The sequence below is a fragment of the Scyliorhinus torazame genome, chromosome 1 (genome assembly GCF_047496885.1).
Source record: "Scyliorhinus torazame isolate Kashiwa2021f chromosome 1, sScyTor2.1, whole genome shotgun sequence".
NCBI lineage: Eukaryota > Metazoa > Chordata > Chondrichthyes > Carcharhiniformes > Scyliorhinidae > Scyliorhinus > Scyliorhinus torazame.
The window spans coordinates 104177306-104194485 of NC_092707.1; the positions used below are offsets into that span (position 1 = coordinate 104177306).

At 53.3% G+C, this 17180-nt stretch overlaps 1 protein-coding gene across 1 annotated transcript in view; it reads right to left on the bottom strand.

Annotated features, from left to right (window-relative positions):
• Positions 1-5822, bottom strand: part of LOC140410707 (glutathione S-transferase theta-3-like) — a 73149-nt gene extending 67327 nt beyond the window's left edge. Inside the window, exon 1 of the mRNA XM_072499149.1 lies at positions 5631-5822. Within this exon, the coding sequence (XP_072355250.1) occupies positions 5631-5742 (112 nt within the window). The 5' untranslated portion in view covers positions 5743-5822. The remainder of the gene's footprint in view (positions 1-5630) is intronic.
• Positions 5823-17180: the final 11358 nt, after the last annotated feature.

Consider the following 17180-nt stretch of genomic DNA (forward strand, 5'->3'; position numbering starts at 1 on the left):
ACACAGGTTCCTGGACAGACACAGGTTGCTGGACAGACACAGGTTCCTGGACAGACACAGCCTCTTGGACAGGATCAGGTTCCTGGACAGACACAGGTTGCTGGACAGACACAGGTTCCTGGACAGACACAGGCTCCAGGACAGACACAGGCTCCTGGACAGACACTGTTTCCTGGACAGACACAGGTTGCAGGACCGGCACCGGCTCCTGGACAGACACAGGTTGCTGGACAGACACGGGAGCCTGGACAGACACAGGCTCCTAGATTGACACAGGTTGTTGGACAGACACACACAGACTCCTGGACAGACACAGGTTGTTGTACAGACACAGGTCGCTGGACAGACACAAGCTCCTGACAGACACAGGTTGTTGGACAGACACAGGTTGTTGGACAGACACAGGTCGCTGGACAGACACAAGCTCCTGGACAGAGACAGGTTGTTGGACAGACAAAGGTTGTTGGACAGACACAGGTCGCTGGACAGTCACAAGCTCCTGGACAGACACAGGTTGTTGGACAGACACAGGTTGTTGGACAGACACAGGTTGCTGGACAGACACAGGTTGTTGGACAGACACAGGTCGCTGGACAGACACAAGCTCCTGGACAGACACAGGTTGTTGGACAGACACAGGTTGTTGGACAGACACAGGTTGCTGGACAGACACAGGTTGTTGGACAGATACAGGATGCTGGACAGACACAGGTTCCTGGACAGACACAGGCTGTTGGACAGATACAGGATCCTGGACAGACACAGGTTCCTGGACAGACACAGGCACTTGGACAGACAGAGGTCGCTAGATAGACACAGGTTGCTGGACAGACACAGGGTCCTGGACAGACACAGGCTCCTGGACAGACACAGCCTCCCGGACAGACACTGCCACCTGTACAGGCACAGGCTCCTGGACAGACACAGGCTCCTGGACCGACTCGGGCTCCTGGACAGGCACAGCCTCCTGGACAGACACAGGTTGTTGGACAGACACAGGTTGTTGGACAGACACAGGCTCCTGGACAGACACAGGTGTTGGACAGACACAGGCTCCTGGACAGACACAGGCTCCTGGACAGACACAGGTTGCTGGACAGACACAGGTTGCTGGACAGACACAGGTTGTTGGACAGATACAGGATCCTGGACAGACACAGGTTGCTGGACAGACACAGGGTCCTGGACCGACACGGGCTCCTGGACAGGCACAGCCTCCTGGACAGACACAGGTTGTTGGACAGACACAGGTTGTTGGACAGACACAGGCTCCTGGACAGACACAGGTGTTGGACAGACACAGGCTCCTGGACAGACACAGGCTCCTGGACAGACACAGGTTGCTGGACAGACACAGGTTCCTGGACAGACACAGGCTCCTGGACTGACACAGGTTGTTGGACAGAAACAGCCTCCTGGACAGGAAAAGGTTGTTGGACAGGAAAAGGTTGTTGGACAGACACAGGTTCCTGGACAGACACAGGTTACTGGACAGGCACAAGTTGTTGGACAGACACAGGTTGCTGGACAGACACAGGCTCCTTGACTGACACAGGTTACTGGACAGACAGAGGTTGTTGGACAGGAAAAGGTTGTTGGACAGACACAGGTTGTTGTACAGACACAGGTCGCTGGACAGACACAAGCTCCTGACAGACACAGGTTGTTGGACAGACACAGGTTGTTGGACAGACACAGGTCGCTGGACAGACACAAGCTCCTGGACAGAGGCAGGTTGTTGGACAGACACAGGTTGTTGGACAGACACAGGTCGCTGGACAGTCACAAGCTCCTGGACAGACACAGGTTGTTGGACAGACACAGGTTGTTGGACAGACACAGGTTGCTGGACAGACACAGGTTGTTGGACAGACACAGGTCGCTGGACAGACACAAGCTCCTGGACTGACACAGGTTGTTGGACAGACACAGGTTGTTGGACAGACACAGGTTGCTGGACAGACACAGGTTGTTGGACAGATACAGGATCCTGGACAGACACAGTTTCCTGGACAGACACAGGCACTTGGACAGACAGAGGTCGCTAGATAGACACAGGTTGCTGGACAGACACAGGTTGCTGGACAGACACAGCCTCTTCGACAGACACAGGCTCCTGGATAGACACAGCCTCCTGGACAGACAGTCTCCTGGACAGACACAGGCTCCTGGACCAACACCGGCACTTGGACGGACAGAGGTCGCTCGATAGACACAGGTTGCTGGACAGAGACAGGTTGCTGGACAGACACATGTTGTTGGACAGACACAGCCTCTTCGACAGACACAGACTCCTGGATAGACACAGCCTCCTGGACAGACAGTCTCCTGGAAGACACAGGCTCCTGGACCAACACAGCCTCCTGGAAAGACCGTCTGCTGGTCAGTCACAGGCTCCTAGACAGACACAGCCTCCTGGACCGACACTGGCTCCTGGACAGGCACAGGTTGCTGGACAGACACAGCCTCTTGGACAGACACAGGCTCCAGGACAGACACAGCCTCCTGGCCAGACACAGCCTCCTGGACAGACACAGGTTCCTGGACAAACACAGGGTGCTGGACAGACACAGGTTCCTGGACAGACACAGTCTCCTGGACAGACACAGGCTCCAGGACCGACACAGCCTCCTGGACAGACACAGGTTCCTGGACAAACACAGGTTGCTGGACAGACACAGTTTCCTGGACAGACACAATCTCCTGGACAGACACAGGTTCCTGGACAGACACAGGCTCCTGGACAGTCACAGGTTGCTGGACAGACACAGGTTGCTGGACAGACACAGTTTCCTGGACAGACACAATCTCCTGGACAGACACAGTTTCCTGGACAGACACAGGCTCCTGGACAGTCACAGTCTCCTAGGGAGATACAGTCTCCTGGACAGACACAGGCTCCAGGACAGACACAGCCTCCTGGACAGACACAGCCTCCTGGACAGACACAGGTTCCTGGACAAACACAGGTTGCTGGACAGACACAGTTTCCTGGACAGACACAATCTCCTGGACAGACACAGGCTCCTGGACAGACACATGTTGCTGGACAGACACAGGTTGCTGGACAGACACAGTTTCCTGGACACACACAATCTCCTGGACAGACACAGTTTCCTGGACAGACACAGGCTCCTGGACAGACACAGGCTCCTGGACAGACACAGGTTGCTGGACAGACACTGGCTCCTGGACAGACACAGGCTCCTAGACTGACACAGGTTGTTGGACAGACACAGGCTCCAGGACAGACATAGTCTCCTGGACTGACACAGTCTCCTGGACAGATCCAGTCTCCTGGACAGACACAGGCTCCAGGACAGACACAGCCTCCTGGACAGACACAGCCTCCTCGACACACAGGTTCCTGGACAAACACATGTTGCTGGACAGACACAGGTTCCTGGACAGACACAGGTTGCTGGACAGACACAGGTTCCTGGACAGACACAGGCTCCTGGACAGTCACAGGTTGCTGGACAGACACAGGTTGCTGGACAGACACAGTTTCCTGGACAGACACAATCTCCTGGACAGACACAGTTTCCTGGACAGACACAGGCTCCTGGACAGTCACAGTCTCCTAGGGAGATACAGTCTCCTGGACAGACACAGGCTCCAGGACAGACACAGCCTCCTGGACAGACACAGCCTCCTGGACAGACACAGGTTCCTGGACAGACACAGGCTCCAGGACAGACACAGGCTCCTGGACAGACACTGTTTCCTGGACAGACACAGGTTGCAGGACCGGCACAGGCTCCTGGACAGGCACAGGTTACTGGACAGACACAGGAGCCTGGACAGACACAGGCTCCTAGATTGACACAGGTTGTTGGACAGACACACACGGACTCCTGGACAGACACAGGTTGCTGGACAGACACAGGTTGCTGGACAGACACAGGCTCCAAGACTGGTATAGCCTCCTGGACTGACACAGTCTCCTGGACAGATGCAGTCTCCTGGACAGGTACAGGCTCCTGGACTGACACAGGGTGTTGGACAGGCACAGCTTCCTGGACAGACACTGGTTGCTGGACAGACACAGCCTCCTGGACAGACACAGATTGCTGGACAGTCACAGATTGCTGTACAGACACAGGCTCCTGGACAGACGCAAGCTCCTGAACAGACACAGCCTCCAGGATAGACGCAGGTTGTTGGACAGACACAGGCTACTGGACAGACACAGGTTGCTGGGCAGACACAGGCTCTTGGACAGACACAGGTTGCTGGACAGTCACAGGCTCCTGGACACACACAGGTTCCTGGACAGACACAGGTTGCTGGACACACACAGGCTCAAGGACAGACACAGGCTCTTGGACAGATACAGGCTCCTGGACAGACACAGGTTCCTGGACAGACACAGGCTCCAGGACAGACACAGGCTCCTGGACAGACACTGTTTCCTGGACAGACACATGTTGCAGGACCGGCACAGGCTCCTGGACAGACACAGGTTGCTGGACAGACACAGGAGCCTGGACAGACACAGGCTCCTAGATTGACACAGGTTGTTGGACAGACACACACGGACTCCTGGACAGACACAGGTTGCTGGACAGACACAGGTTGCTGGACAGACACAGGCTCCAAGACTGGTATAGTCTCCTGGACTGACACAGTCTCCTGGACAGATGCAGTCTCCTGGACAGGTACAGGCTCCTGGACTGACACAGGGTGTTGGACAGGCACAGCTTCCTGGACAGACACTGGTTGCTGGACAGACACAGCCTCCTGGACAGACACAGATTGCTGGACAGTCACAGATTGCTGGACAGACACAGGCTCCTGGACAGACGCAAGCTCCTGAACAGACACAGCCTCCTGGATAGACGCAGGTTGCTGGACAGACACAGGCTACTGGACAGACACAGGTTGCTGGGCAGACACAGGCTCTTGGACAGACACAGGTTGCTGGACAGTCACAGGCTCCTGGACACACACAGGTTCCTGGACAGACACAGGTTGCTGGACACACACAGGCTCAAGGACAGACACAGGCTCTTGGACAGATACAGGCTCCTGGACAGACACAGGTTCCTGGACAGTCACAGGCTCTTGGACACACACAGGCTCCTGGACAGACACAGATTGCTGGACCGTCACAGATTGCTGGACAGACACAGGCTCCTGGACAGACGCAAACTCCTGGACAGACACAGCCTCCTGGATAGACGCAGGTTGCTGAACAGACACAGGCTACTGGACAGACACAGGTTGCTGGGCAGACACAGGCTCTTGGACAGACACAGGTTGCTGGACAGTCACAGGCTCCTGGACACACACAGGTTCCTGGACAGACACAGGTTGCTGGACACACACAGGCTCAAGGACGGACACAGGCTCTTGGACAGATACAGGCTCCTGGACAGACACAGGTTCCTGGACAGTCACAGGCTCTTGGACACACACAGGCTCCTGGACAGACACAGGTTCCAGGACAGTCACAGGCTCTTGTACACACACAGGTTCCTGGACAGACACAGGCTCCTGGAAAGTCACTGTCTCCCACTTGAGCCTCAATGAAGACGCACAGTGATAAAGTTTCCCATCTCATTCTGAGTATTATTAAATAGCGGACAGTGGTGTAAACTGACCCCTGACATTGCACCAACCCTTACCTGTTAACAGATTAACAAGTTTAAACTCAAATGCAATGTTGTTCTTCTTGGCAAAAATGTAGACTGCTCGGCAGGGCTGGGAATGCAGATCCAAGTACAGCTCCAGGCCCATTTTGTTCTTCACACTTTTCAGAGCAACAAGACTCAAGGTGCTGGCGGTTCAGTCCTTGCTTATATAAAGTCAATCCCTCCCCCAATGCTCAGGAAAAGACTGGTTGGAAATAGAGGCCAAAGATCAAGTGATGTTAATCAGTGAGGGAGTGTGTGTGTTATAGTTCACTCAAGACTCTGAGTTGCAGTGCCAACATACACCTTTACATGCATGTTATCACCTGGAGACACGGATAGATTTTGTAACAGCTTCAACATTCTTTCCTATCAAATGGGTGATCCCGTTATGAAAGTTTCAGCAAGCCTTGGAATGGGATCTGAACCGGGAGCCTCAGAGTCCGAAGCAGGGACATTATCCACTGTCCCACAGAATCTCTCAATGAGGGGGGAGTGGAAACAAATTCTACTCCGCTGTGAAAACAACCCCCCTGTGACTTGCCAAACCCAAAAGTTTCAGTGCGTACAACAGAAGAAAAAGTGATCATATTCCTTAAAAATTTGGGCATTTGTTTCACAGAATGTCTGTTTGTTTTTAAACTGGACAGAAATGTGAACGATGTTTCCAGTGCAGGGATCTGCCTTCAGCCCAGATGGAAGGCAGAGCAGGAACCCCCAGTTTAAAAATCGCTGTAAAAATGAATGATTACCTGATGTGTCCTGTAAATATAACACAGTTTAACAAATGATAATGGTTTGTTGATTATGATGTTCAAGATATATAGTTTTTTTTAATTTTTAAAAATAATTTTTATTAAAGGTTTTCATAAAATATCAATAACAAAATGAGAAAGAAAAAAGAACCCAACAGGGTTAAGTACAAAACACAATCTAAAAAAGCAACCCCCCAACCCCCCCCCCCCCGTACCTATATAATAAATTAACATTAACACCCCGACTTAACACAACAGGTGTATACACCCCCTCAGACCCTTCCAGTGTAAGTAACATAAACAAAAATAAAGTTAACCCCCCCCCACCGAGCTGCTGCTGCCATTGACCAATGTCTATTGTTCTGCCAGAAAGTCTAAGAACGGTTGCCACCACCTAAAGAACCCTTGTACTGACCCTCTCAAGGCGAATTACACCCTCTCCAATTTAATGAACCCTGCCATATCGCTGATCCAGGATTCCACGCTTGGGGGCCTCGCATCTTTCCACTGAAGGAGAATCCTTCGCCGGGCTACCAGGGACGCAAAGGCCAGAATTCCGGCCTCTTTCGCCTCCTGCACTCCCGGCTCCTCTGCCACCCCAAATATTGCGAGCCCCCAGCCCGGTCTGACCCTGGATCCTGCCACCCTCAACACCGTCCTCGCTACGCCCTTCCAAAATTCCTCCAGCGCTGGGCATGCCCAGAACATCTGGGTGTGATTTGCTGGGCTCCCTGAGCACCTAACACACCTGTCCTCACCCCCAAAGAACCGGCTCATCCTTGTCCCGGTCATGTGTGCCCTGTGCAGCACCTTAAACTGTATGAGGCTGAGCCTCGCTCACGAAGAGGAAGAATTCACCCTCCCTAGGGCATCTGCCCACGTCTCCTCTTTGATCTCCTCTCCCAACTCCTCCTCCCACTTACCTTACAACTCCACCACCAAGGCCTCCTCCTCCTCCTGCATCACCTGGTAAGTTTCCGAGATCTTCCCCACTCCCACCCACCCCCCCGAGAGCACCCTGTCCTGTACTGTGTGTGGCAGTACCGCGGGAATTCCACCACCTGCCGTCTGGCAAACACCCTTACCTGTAAGTACCTGAAGGTGTTCCCCGGGGGGGAGCCCGTACTTCTCCTCCAGCTCACCCAAGCTCGCGAACTTCCCGTCCACAAACAGGTCCCCCAACTTTCGTATCCCTGCCCTGTGCCACCCGAAAACCCTCCACCTGTGGTTCCCCCGTAATGGGGTCCACGCCGAGGCCCCAACTTCCCCCGTATGCCGCCTCCACTGCCCCCAAATTTTGAGGGCAGCCACCACCACCGGACTTGTGGTATACCTCCTTGGAGGGAGCGGCAGCGGCACCGTTGCCAGCGCCCCCAGACTCGTACCCACACAGGACGCCGTCTCCAGCCTCTTTCATGCAGCCCCCTCCCCCTCCATCACCCACTTGCGCACCATCGTCGCATTGGCGGCCCAGTAGTACCCACAGAGGTTGGGCAGCGCCAGCCTCCCCCTATCTCTACTCCGCTCCAGGAACATCCTTCTCACCCTCGGAGTCCCTCGCGCCCACACAAACCCCATTATACTCCTGTTAACCTGCCTGATAAAAGCCTTCGGGATAAACACGAGAGGCACTGGAACAGGAACAAAAACCATGGGAGCACCGTCATTTTGATTGACTGCACCCTACCCGCCAGGGACAGCGGCAGCGCGTCCCACCTCTTGAACTCCTCCTCCATTTGCTCCACCAGCCTTGTAAAGTTAAGCCTATGCAGGGTCCCCCAGCTCCTGGCCACCTGGATCCCCAAATATCTGAAACTCCTCTCCGCCCTTTTTAGTGGGAGCTCGCCAATCCCCCTCTTCTGGTCCCCTGGGTGAACTACGAACAGCTCGCTCTTCCCCATGTTGAGCTTGTACCCCGAAAAGTCCCCGAATTCCCTAAGGATCCTCATTACTTCTGGCATTCCCCCCACCGGGCCCGCCACATACAGCAGCAGGTCATACGCATAAAGCGACACCCTATGCTCCTCCCCACCCCGCACCAACCCCCTCCAGTTCCTCGACTCTCTCAGTGCCATAGCCAGGGGTTCAATCGCCAGTGCGAATAGCAGGGGTGACAGGAGACACCCCTGTCTCGTCCCTCGATGCAACCGAAAGTACTCGGACCTCCTCCTATTTGTGGCCACACTCGCCATCGGGACCTCATACAACAGCCTAACCCACCTGACAAACCCCTCCCCAAACCTGAACCTCTTCAGCACCTCCCATAGGTACCCCCACTCTACCCTATCGAAGGCTTTCTCAGCGTCCATCGCCACCACTATCTCCGCCTCCCCCTCCCTCGCCGGCATCATGATAACGTTCAAAAGCCTCCGCACATTCGCGTTCAACTGTCTCCCCTTCACAAACCCCGTCTGGTCTTCATGGATGATCTGCGGCACACAATCCTCAATCCTCATGGCTAAGACCTTCGCCAGCACCTTGGCATCTACATTTAGCAAGGAAATCGGTCTGTAAGACCCACACTGCAGAGGATCCTTGTCCCGCTTCAGGATCAAGGAGATCAGTGCCTGGGACATCGTCGGGGGTAAAGTCCCCCCCTCCTTTGCCTCATTAAAGGTCCTAACTAACAGCGGGCCCAATAGGTCCATATATTTTTTATAGAATTCAACCGGGAAACCATCCGGCCCCGGTGCCTTCCCCGCCTGCATGCTTCCTATCCCTTTGATCAGCTCCTCCAGCCCAATCGGGGCCCCCAGTCCCGCCACCAGTCCCTCTTCCACCTTTGGAAACCTCAATTGGTCCAGGAAACGGCCCATCCCTCCCTCCTCCCGTGGGGGCTCGGATCGGTACAATTCCTCGTAGAAGTCCCTGAAGACCCCATTGATGCCAACCCCACTCCCCACCACACTCCCTCCCCTGTCCTTAACTCCCCCGATCTCCCTAGCTGCGTCCCGCTTCCAAAGCTGATGCGCCAGCATCCGGCTTGCCTTTTCCCCATACTCGTAGACCGCCCCCTGGGCCTTCCTCCACTGCACCTCCGCCTGCCTGGTGGTCACCAGGTCGAATTCGGCCTGGAGGCTGCGCCTCTTCCTCAACAATCCTTCCTCAGGTTCTTCTGCATACCTCCTGTCTACCCTCACCATCTCCCCCACCAGCTTCTCCCTCTCCCCCTGCTCCCTCCGCTCCTTGTGGGCCCTAATGGAGATCAGCTCTCCCCTCACCACCGCCTTCAGTGCCTCCCATACCATCCCAACTCGGACCTCCCCATTGTCGTTGGTCTCCAAGTACCTCTCTATACTTCCTCGGACCCGCTCGCTCACCTCCTCGTCTGCCAACAGCCCCACCTCCAAGCGCCACAGCGGGCGCTGGTCCCTCTCCTCCCCCATCTCCAAGTCCACCCAATGCGGGGCGTGGTCCGAAATGGCTATTGCCGAATACTCGGTATCCTCCACTCTCGCTATCAGCGCCCTACTCAAAATGAAAAAGTCGATTCGAGAATAAGCCATATGGACACGTGAGAAGAATGAAAATTCCCTAGCCCCCGGCCTTGCAAATCTCCAAGGGTCCACCCCTCCCATTTGGTCCATAAATCCCCTCAACACTCTAGCCGCCGCCGGCTTCCTACCCGTCCTAGACCTGGAGCGATCCAGTGCCGGATCCAACACCGTGTTAAAGTCTCCCCCCATTATCAGGCCCCCCACTTCCAAGTCTGGGATCCGACCCAACATACGCCACATAAAACCCACATCGTCCCAGTTCGGAGCATACACATTGACCAGTACCACTCTCTCTCCCTGCAACTTACCACTTACCATTATGTACCTACCGCCATTGTCTGCACAATGCTCGACGCCTCGAATGACACCTTCTTTCCCACCAAGATCGCCACCCCTCGATTTTTGGCATCTAGCCCCGAGTGAAACACCTGACCTACCCACCCTTTCCTCAGTCTTACCTGGTCTGCCACCTTCAGGTGTGTATCCTGGAGCATAACCACATCCGCCTTGAGCCCCTTCAGGTGCGCGAACACGCGGGCCTGATTAACCGGCCCATTCAGTCCCCTTACATTCCAGGTTATCAGCCGGATCAGGGGGCTACCCGCCCCCTTCCCCCGCCGACTAGCCATGACCCCCTCCTCGGCCAGCCACGTGCCCGCACCCCACACCCGGCCTGTTCCCCACAGCGGCATACCCCCGTCTCGACCCCCCCCCCCCCCCCCCCCCCCACTCGCTCCAGCTCCTCCTTGACCTTAGCAGCAGCAACCCGATTCCCCCCCACCCACCCCCCGACCCCTCACCCCCCCCGGCTAGGACCCATCCTAGCTGGTTTACTCCCCCCATTGCACTTCCGCAAGTCAGCTGACTCCTGCTGACCCCAGCCACTCCCGCCTCCCCTTCGACTCCTCCCATTGTGTGGCACACCCTCCTCTCCCGCTCCCCATCGACAGGCTCCCCCCCTCCCCCCTCCATTCTAAGCGCGGGAAACAATCCTCGCTTCCCCGCCCTGGCCCCGCCCCCCCCAGTCTTCGGCGCGGGAAAAAAGCCCGCGCTCTCCACCTACCAGGCCCCGCCACCAACCAAAACAGTGCCCAACCCGCCCCATCCACCCTCCCCAACCCGAAAGAGAAAAACACAGAGAAAAAGAAACTCAAAACAATGCAAAGGGCCCCCCCCCCCGCCCCCGCGAACCAAAAATAGGCATAACATATCCACCGCAGTCCCCAATCGCCCATCCCGGCCCTCAGTCTGTGTCCAACATCTCGGCCTGAACAAAGGCCCACGCCTCCTCTGGAGACTCCAAATAATGGTGCCGGTCCTTGTAGGTAACCCACAGTCGCGCCGGCTGCAACATGCCAAACTTCTCCCCCTTCCTGTGCAGCACCGCCTTCGCTCGATTGTACCCGGCCCTCCTCTTCGCCACCTCCGCACTCCAGTCCTGGTATATCCGAACCTCCGCGTTCTCCCACCTGCTGCTCCTCTCCTTCTTGGCCCACCTGAGCACACACTCCCGATCGACGAACCGATGGAATCGCACCAGCACCGCCCGCGGAGGCTCGTTAGCCTTGGGCTTCCTCGCCAATACTCTATGGGCCCCTTCCAGCTCCAGGGGCCCCTGGAAGGACCCCGCTCCCATCAGCGAGTTCAACATGGTGACCACATAGGCCCCCATGTCCGGCCCCTCCAGCCCCTCCGGGAGGCCCAGAATCCGCAGATTCTTCCGCCTCGACCGATTCTCCATCTCCTTGAACCGCTCCTGCCATTTCTTGTGGAGCGCCTCGTGCGCCTCCACCTTTACCGCCAGGCCTAAGATCTCGTCCTCATTGTCAGAGATCTTTTGTCGAGCCTCTCGGATCGCCACCCCCTGGGCCGTCTGTGTCTCCAGCAGCTTATCAATAGAAGCCTTCATCGTCTCTAGCAGGTCCGTTTTAATCTCTCTGAGGCAGCGCTGGATACCCTCCTGTTGCTCCTCCGCCCACTGCCTCCACGCAGCCTGGTCTCCGCCCGCCGCCATTTTGTCCTTCTTCCCTCCCTTCTTCTGTTCCACCACCACCTTTTTTCTCGCCCCGCTCCTAGTTAAAGCCATATACTGATGGGGAGCTTTTATTAACTCCTTCCCACACCGGGAAACGTCGAAAAAGTGCCCATGGGGGCCCTGAAAAGAGCCCAAAAGTCAGTTTTTGCGGGAGCCGCCGAATGTGCGACTTAGCTCCGCATAGCCGCAACCGGAAGTCTCGAGAGGGAATCCTTTTGGCAGTGTTCACTTCACCAATCTGCCCCAAAAAGTCTGTGAAAACTCCTGAAAAAGGTCTGAGAGTAAGTTCCAGACGGGAGCTGCTGAATGCGCGACCTACTCCTCCATGGCCGCCACTGGAAGCCTCGTCCCCGCTTCTTCAATGGCCTTGGTAGATCTTTTCACAGTTGTTCTACAGGCCTCCCAACAGCCAGCGGGAGATAGAGGAGCAGATAGGTAGACAGATTTTGGAAAAGAGTAAAAACAACAGGGTTGTGGTGATGGGAGACTTCAACTTCCCCAATATTGACTGGGACTCACTTAGTGCCAGGGGCTTAGACGGGGCGGAGTTTGTAAGGAGCATCCAGGAGGGCTTCTTAAAACAATATGTAGACAGTCCAACTAGGGAAGGGGCGGTACTGGACCTGGTATTGGGGAATGAGCCCGGCCAGGTGGTAGATGTTTCAGTAGGGGAGCATTTCGGTAACAGTGATCACAATTCAGTAAGTTTTAAAGTACTGGTGGACAAGGGTAAGGGTGGTCCTAGGATGAATGTGCTAAATTGGGGGAAGACTAATTATAACAATATTAGGCGGGAACTGAAGAACATAGATTGGGGGCGGATGTTTGAGGGCAAATCAACATCTGACATGTGGGAGGCTTTCAAGTGGCAGTTGAAAGGGATTCAGGACCGGCATGTTCCTGTGAGGAAGAAGGATAAATACGGCAATTTTCGGGAACCTTGGATGACGAGAGATATTGTAGGCCTCGTCAAAAAGAAAAAGGAGGCATTTATCAGGGCTAAAAGGCTGGGAACAGACGACGCCTGTGTGGCATATAAGGAAAGTAGGAAGGAACTTAAGCAAGGAGGGCTAGAAGGGGTCACGAAAAGTCATTGGCAAATAGGGTTAAGGAAAATCCCAAGGCTTTTTACACGTACATAAAAAGCAAAAGGGTAGCCAGGGAAAGGGTTGGCCCACTGAAGGATAGGCAAGGGAATCTATGTGTGGAGCCAGAGGAAATGGGCGAGGTACTAAATGAATAATTTGCATCAGTATTCACCAAAGAGAAGGAATTGGTAGATGTTGAGTCTGGAGAAGGGTGTGTAGATAGCCTGGGTCACATTGAGATCCAAAAAGAAGAGGTGTTGGGTGTCTTAAAAAATATTAAGGTAGATAAGTCCCCAGGGCCTGATGGGATGTACCCCAGAATACTGAAGGAGGCTGGAGAGGAAATTGCTGAGGCCTTGACGGAAATCTTTGGATCCTCGCTGTCTTCGGGGGATGCCCCGGAAGACTGGAGAATAGCCAATGTTGTTCCTCTGTTTAAGAAGGGTAGCAAGGATAATCCCGGGAACTACAGGCCGGTGAGCCTTACTTCAGTGGTAGGGAAATTACTGGAGAGAATTCTTCGAGACAGGATCTACTCCCATTTGGAAGCAAATGGACGTATTAGTGAGAGGCAGCACGGTTTTGTGAAGGGGAGGTCGTGTCTCACTAACTTGATAGAGTTTTTCGAGGAGGTCACTAAGATGATTGATGCAGGTAGGGCAGTGGATGTTGTCTATATGGACTTCAGTAAGGCCTTTGACAAGGTCCCTCATGGTAGACCAGTACAAAAGGTGAAGTCACACGGGATCAGGGGTGAGCTGGCAAGGTGGATACAGAACTGGCTAGGCCATAGAAGGCAGAGAGTAGCAATGGAAGGATGCTTTTCTAATTGGAGGGCTGTGACCAGTGGTGTTCCACAGGGATCAGTGCTGGGGCCTTTGCTCTTTGTAGTATATATAAATGATTTGGAGGAAAATGTAACTGGTCTGATTAGTAAGTTTGCAGACGACACAAAGGTTGGTGGAATTGCGGATAGCGATGAGGACTGTCGGAGGATACAGCAGGATTTAGATTGTTTGGAGACTTGGGCGGAGAGATGGCAGATGGAGTTTAATCTGGACAAATGTGAGGTAATGCATTTTGGAAGGTCTAATGCAGGTTGGGAATATACGGTGAATGGTAGAACCCGCAAGAGTATTGAAAGTCAAAGAGATCTCGGAGTACAGGTCCACAGGTCACTGAAAGGGGCAACACAGGTGGAGAAGGTAGTCAAGAAGGCATACGGCATGCTTGCCTTCATTGGCCGGGGCATTGAGTATAAGAATTGGCAAGTCATGTTGCAGCTGTATAGAACCTTAGTTAGGCCACACTTGGAGTATAGTGTTCAATTCTGGTCGCCACACTACCAGAAGGATGTGGAGGCTTTAGAGAGGGTGCAGAAGAGATTTACCAGAATGTTGCCTGGTATGGAGGGCATTAGCTATGAGGAGCGGTTGAATAAACTCGGTTTGTTCTCACTGGAACGAAGGAGGTTGAGGGGAGACCTGATAGAGGTATACAAAATTATGAGGGGCATAGACAGAGTGGATAGTCAGAGGCTTTTCCCCAGGGCATAGGTTTAAGGTGAGAGGGGCAAGGTTTAGAGTAGATGTACGAGGCAAGTTTTTTACGCAGAGGGTAGTGGGTGCCTGGAACTCGCTACCGGAGGAGGTGGTGGAAGCAGGGACGATAGTGACATTTAAGGGGCATCTTGACAAATACATGAATAGGATGGGAATAGAGGGATACGGACCCAGGAAGTGTAGAAGATTGTAGTTTAGTTGGGCAGCATGGTCGGCACGGGCTTGGAGGGCCGAAGGGCCTGTTCCTGTGCTGTACATTTCTTTGTTCTTTGTTCTTTGTTCCCTCTGCTGCTAGAATTCACCTTTAATAGAGGCCCTCAAGTCAGGTTGCAGCTTTAAGCTTGCCCTTACCCCGCCTGCATGCTGGAAGAGGCTCCTCTTTCCCCTGCAGTTACAGACAAATCTTTTACTGTTTCTGCCGGGTCTGGTAACCAAAAGGCATAACATTCCTGGGGGACACTGTCAGGGGAATGTTGCAGTCTTCTTCCCATCCGGGAAATGTCAAACAAATGCCGTGGGGGCCCTGTAAAAGAGCCCAAAAGTCCGTTCCAAGCGGGAGCTACCGAATATGCGACCTAGCTCTGCATAGCCGCACCCGGAAGTCCAAGATATATAGTTAATCGGCATTGTTTGATTAATCATAGAATTTACAGTGCAGAAGGAGGCCATTCGGCCCATCAGGTCTGCACCAACCCTCTGAAAGTGCACTCCACTCAAGCCCATTCCCCACCCTATTTCAATAACCCCTTAACCTAACAAACACATCCCTGGACACTTAGGGGCAATTTAGTGTGGCCAATCCACCTAACCTGCAAACGTTTGGACTGTGGGAGGAAACCGGAGCACCCGGAGGAAACCCACGCAGATACGGGGAGTAGTGCAAACTCCACACAGACAGTGACCTGAGGCCCGAATTGAACCCAGGTCCCTGGAGCAGTGAGGCAGCAGTGCTGCCAGGACTGGGATCACACATATGGGATCACCTTGGGCAGTATGGTGGCACAGTGGTTAGCAGGTCAGGTGGATTGGCCATGCTAAATTGCTCCTTAGTATCCAAAAGGTGGGGTTACTGGGTTGTGGCGATGGGGTAGGATGCTCTTTCCAAGGGCCAGTGCAGACTCGATGGGCCAAATGGCCTCCTTCTGCAATGTAAATTCTATGATTCTATGGAGAGGGTGATCTGGGACGCTGGGTGAGTAGTTAGGAGGCAGAGAGAGCTAGAAGACTGTGATTAAACCTACTAAAAGATCAACATCTTGCCTTGTACGTCACAATGTGGTTTAGATCCATTTGTCACAAAGATTAACGTCTTTCTTTGTACATCACAATGTGGTTTATAATAATAATCTTTATCAGTGTCACGAATAGGCTTACATTAACACTGCAATGAAGTTACTGTGAAAATCCCCTAGTCGCCACACTCCGGCACCTGTTCGGGTACACAGAGGGAGAGTTCAGAATGTCCAATTCACCTAACATCACGTCTTTTGGGACTTGTGGGAGGAAATCGGAGCACCCGGAGGAATCCCACACAGACACCCAAGGCGGAAATCGAACCCGCGTCCCTGGCGCTGTGAAGCAGCAGTGCTTGGATACATTGATCACAAACATGAAGTTGTGATATTATAGATCTTGTAAAAAAAATTAATCTTTCTTTTAAATAGACAGAGGAAACCTTGAAAGTGGCTGCCAGGGACCACCTGACCTTTCACAACTGCAATATGGCCAAGTTTCTGGAAAGCTAGCAGACATATCGAGATCTGTGAAGATATTTGAAATTCAATCTGCATTTCCACAAGAGTAAACAGAAACTCATCAATAATATGTTCCTTGGTGGTGTGGACAGCTCTTTTGTTGTATCCCCTTCTCCTGGTATTGTTGCAAAGTGCCCTCACGAGTGTGGGGTGAAAAACTTTGACATGTCCCTCTTCACCCCCCTTTTTGTAACTGCCACTCACGTCCTGTCCTACCAAACGATTATTTGAATTGCTTTCCTACCTCACAAATGCTGATGGCTGCGACATTTAAAAGGTTAATTACCTTGGCTAAAAGATTATGGATAGGACTATGCCCCAGACCTGGGATAATCCAGTACCTAGTATCGAAATATGATTTGACAGTTTGAGACAGAAGCCAATTTGAGCTTTATCAAGTCTGGCCGAGCACGGCCACTTTTTGCAGAAGTGATGGCCTCAGCACCCAGCGGGCATGGCAGGTGGGAAGGCAGTGCCGCTGGGCACTCTGCCCCATGATACTCTGATGACTGTCTGCATGATCTGGTGGCAGCAAATGAAAAAATAATGGTGGCAAGAGGAGGCCACCCCACTGGACAAAGAAGGCCTAGAGGGAGCTGGTTGCCCAGGTGAGTGGTATTACGATCCCAGTCCAGACCCCAACAGTGGCTAGGATACTGGGCAGAAACCCCAATATTTTACTTTAATTTTGTAAGAACTGTGAGGAAAGGATACCTCACTCCAGGAGTGATTTCACGGAGAAATAGGGATATGGTATATTAAAACAAACTTTATTACTAACACAGTGTTAAAATATCTTTTCATCACAAAAGAAAATAGCTTACAATTACCCCTTAAACAATGTTAATTAATT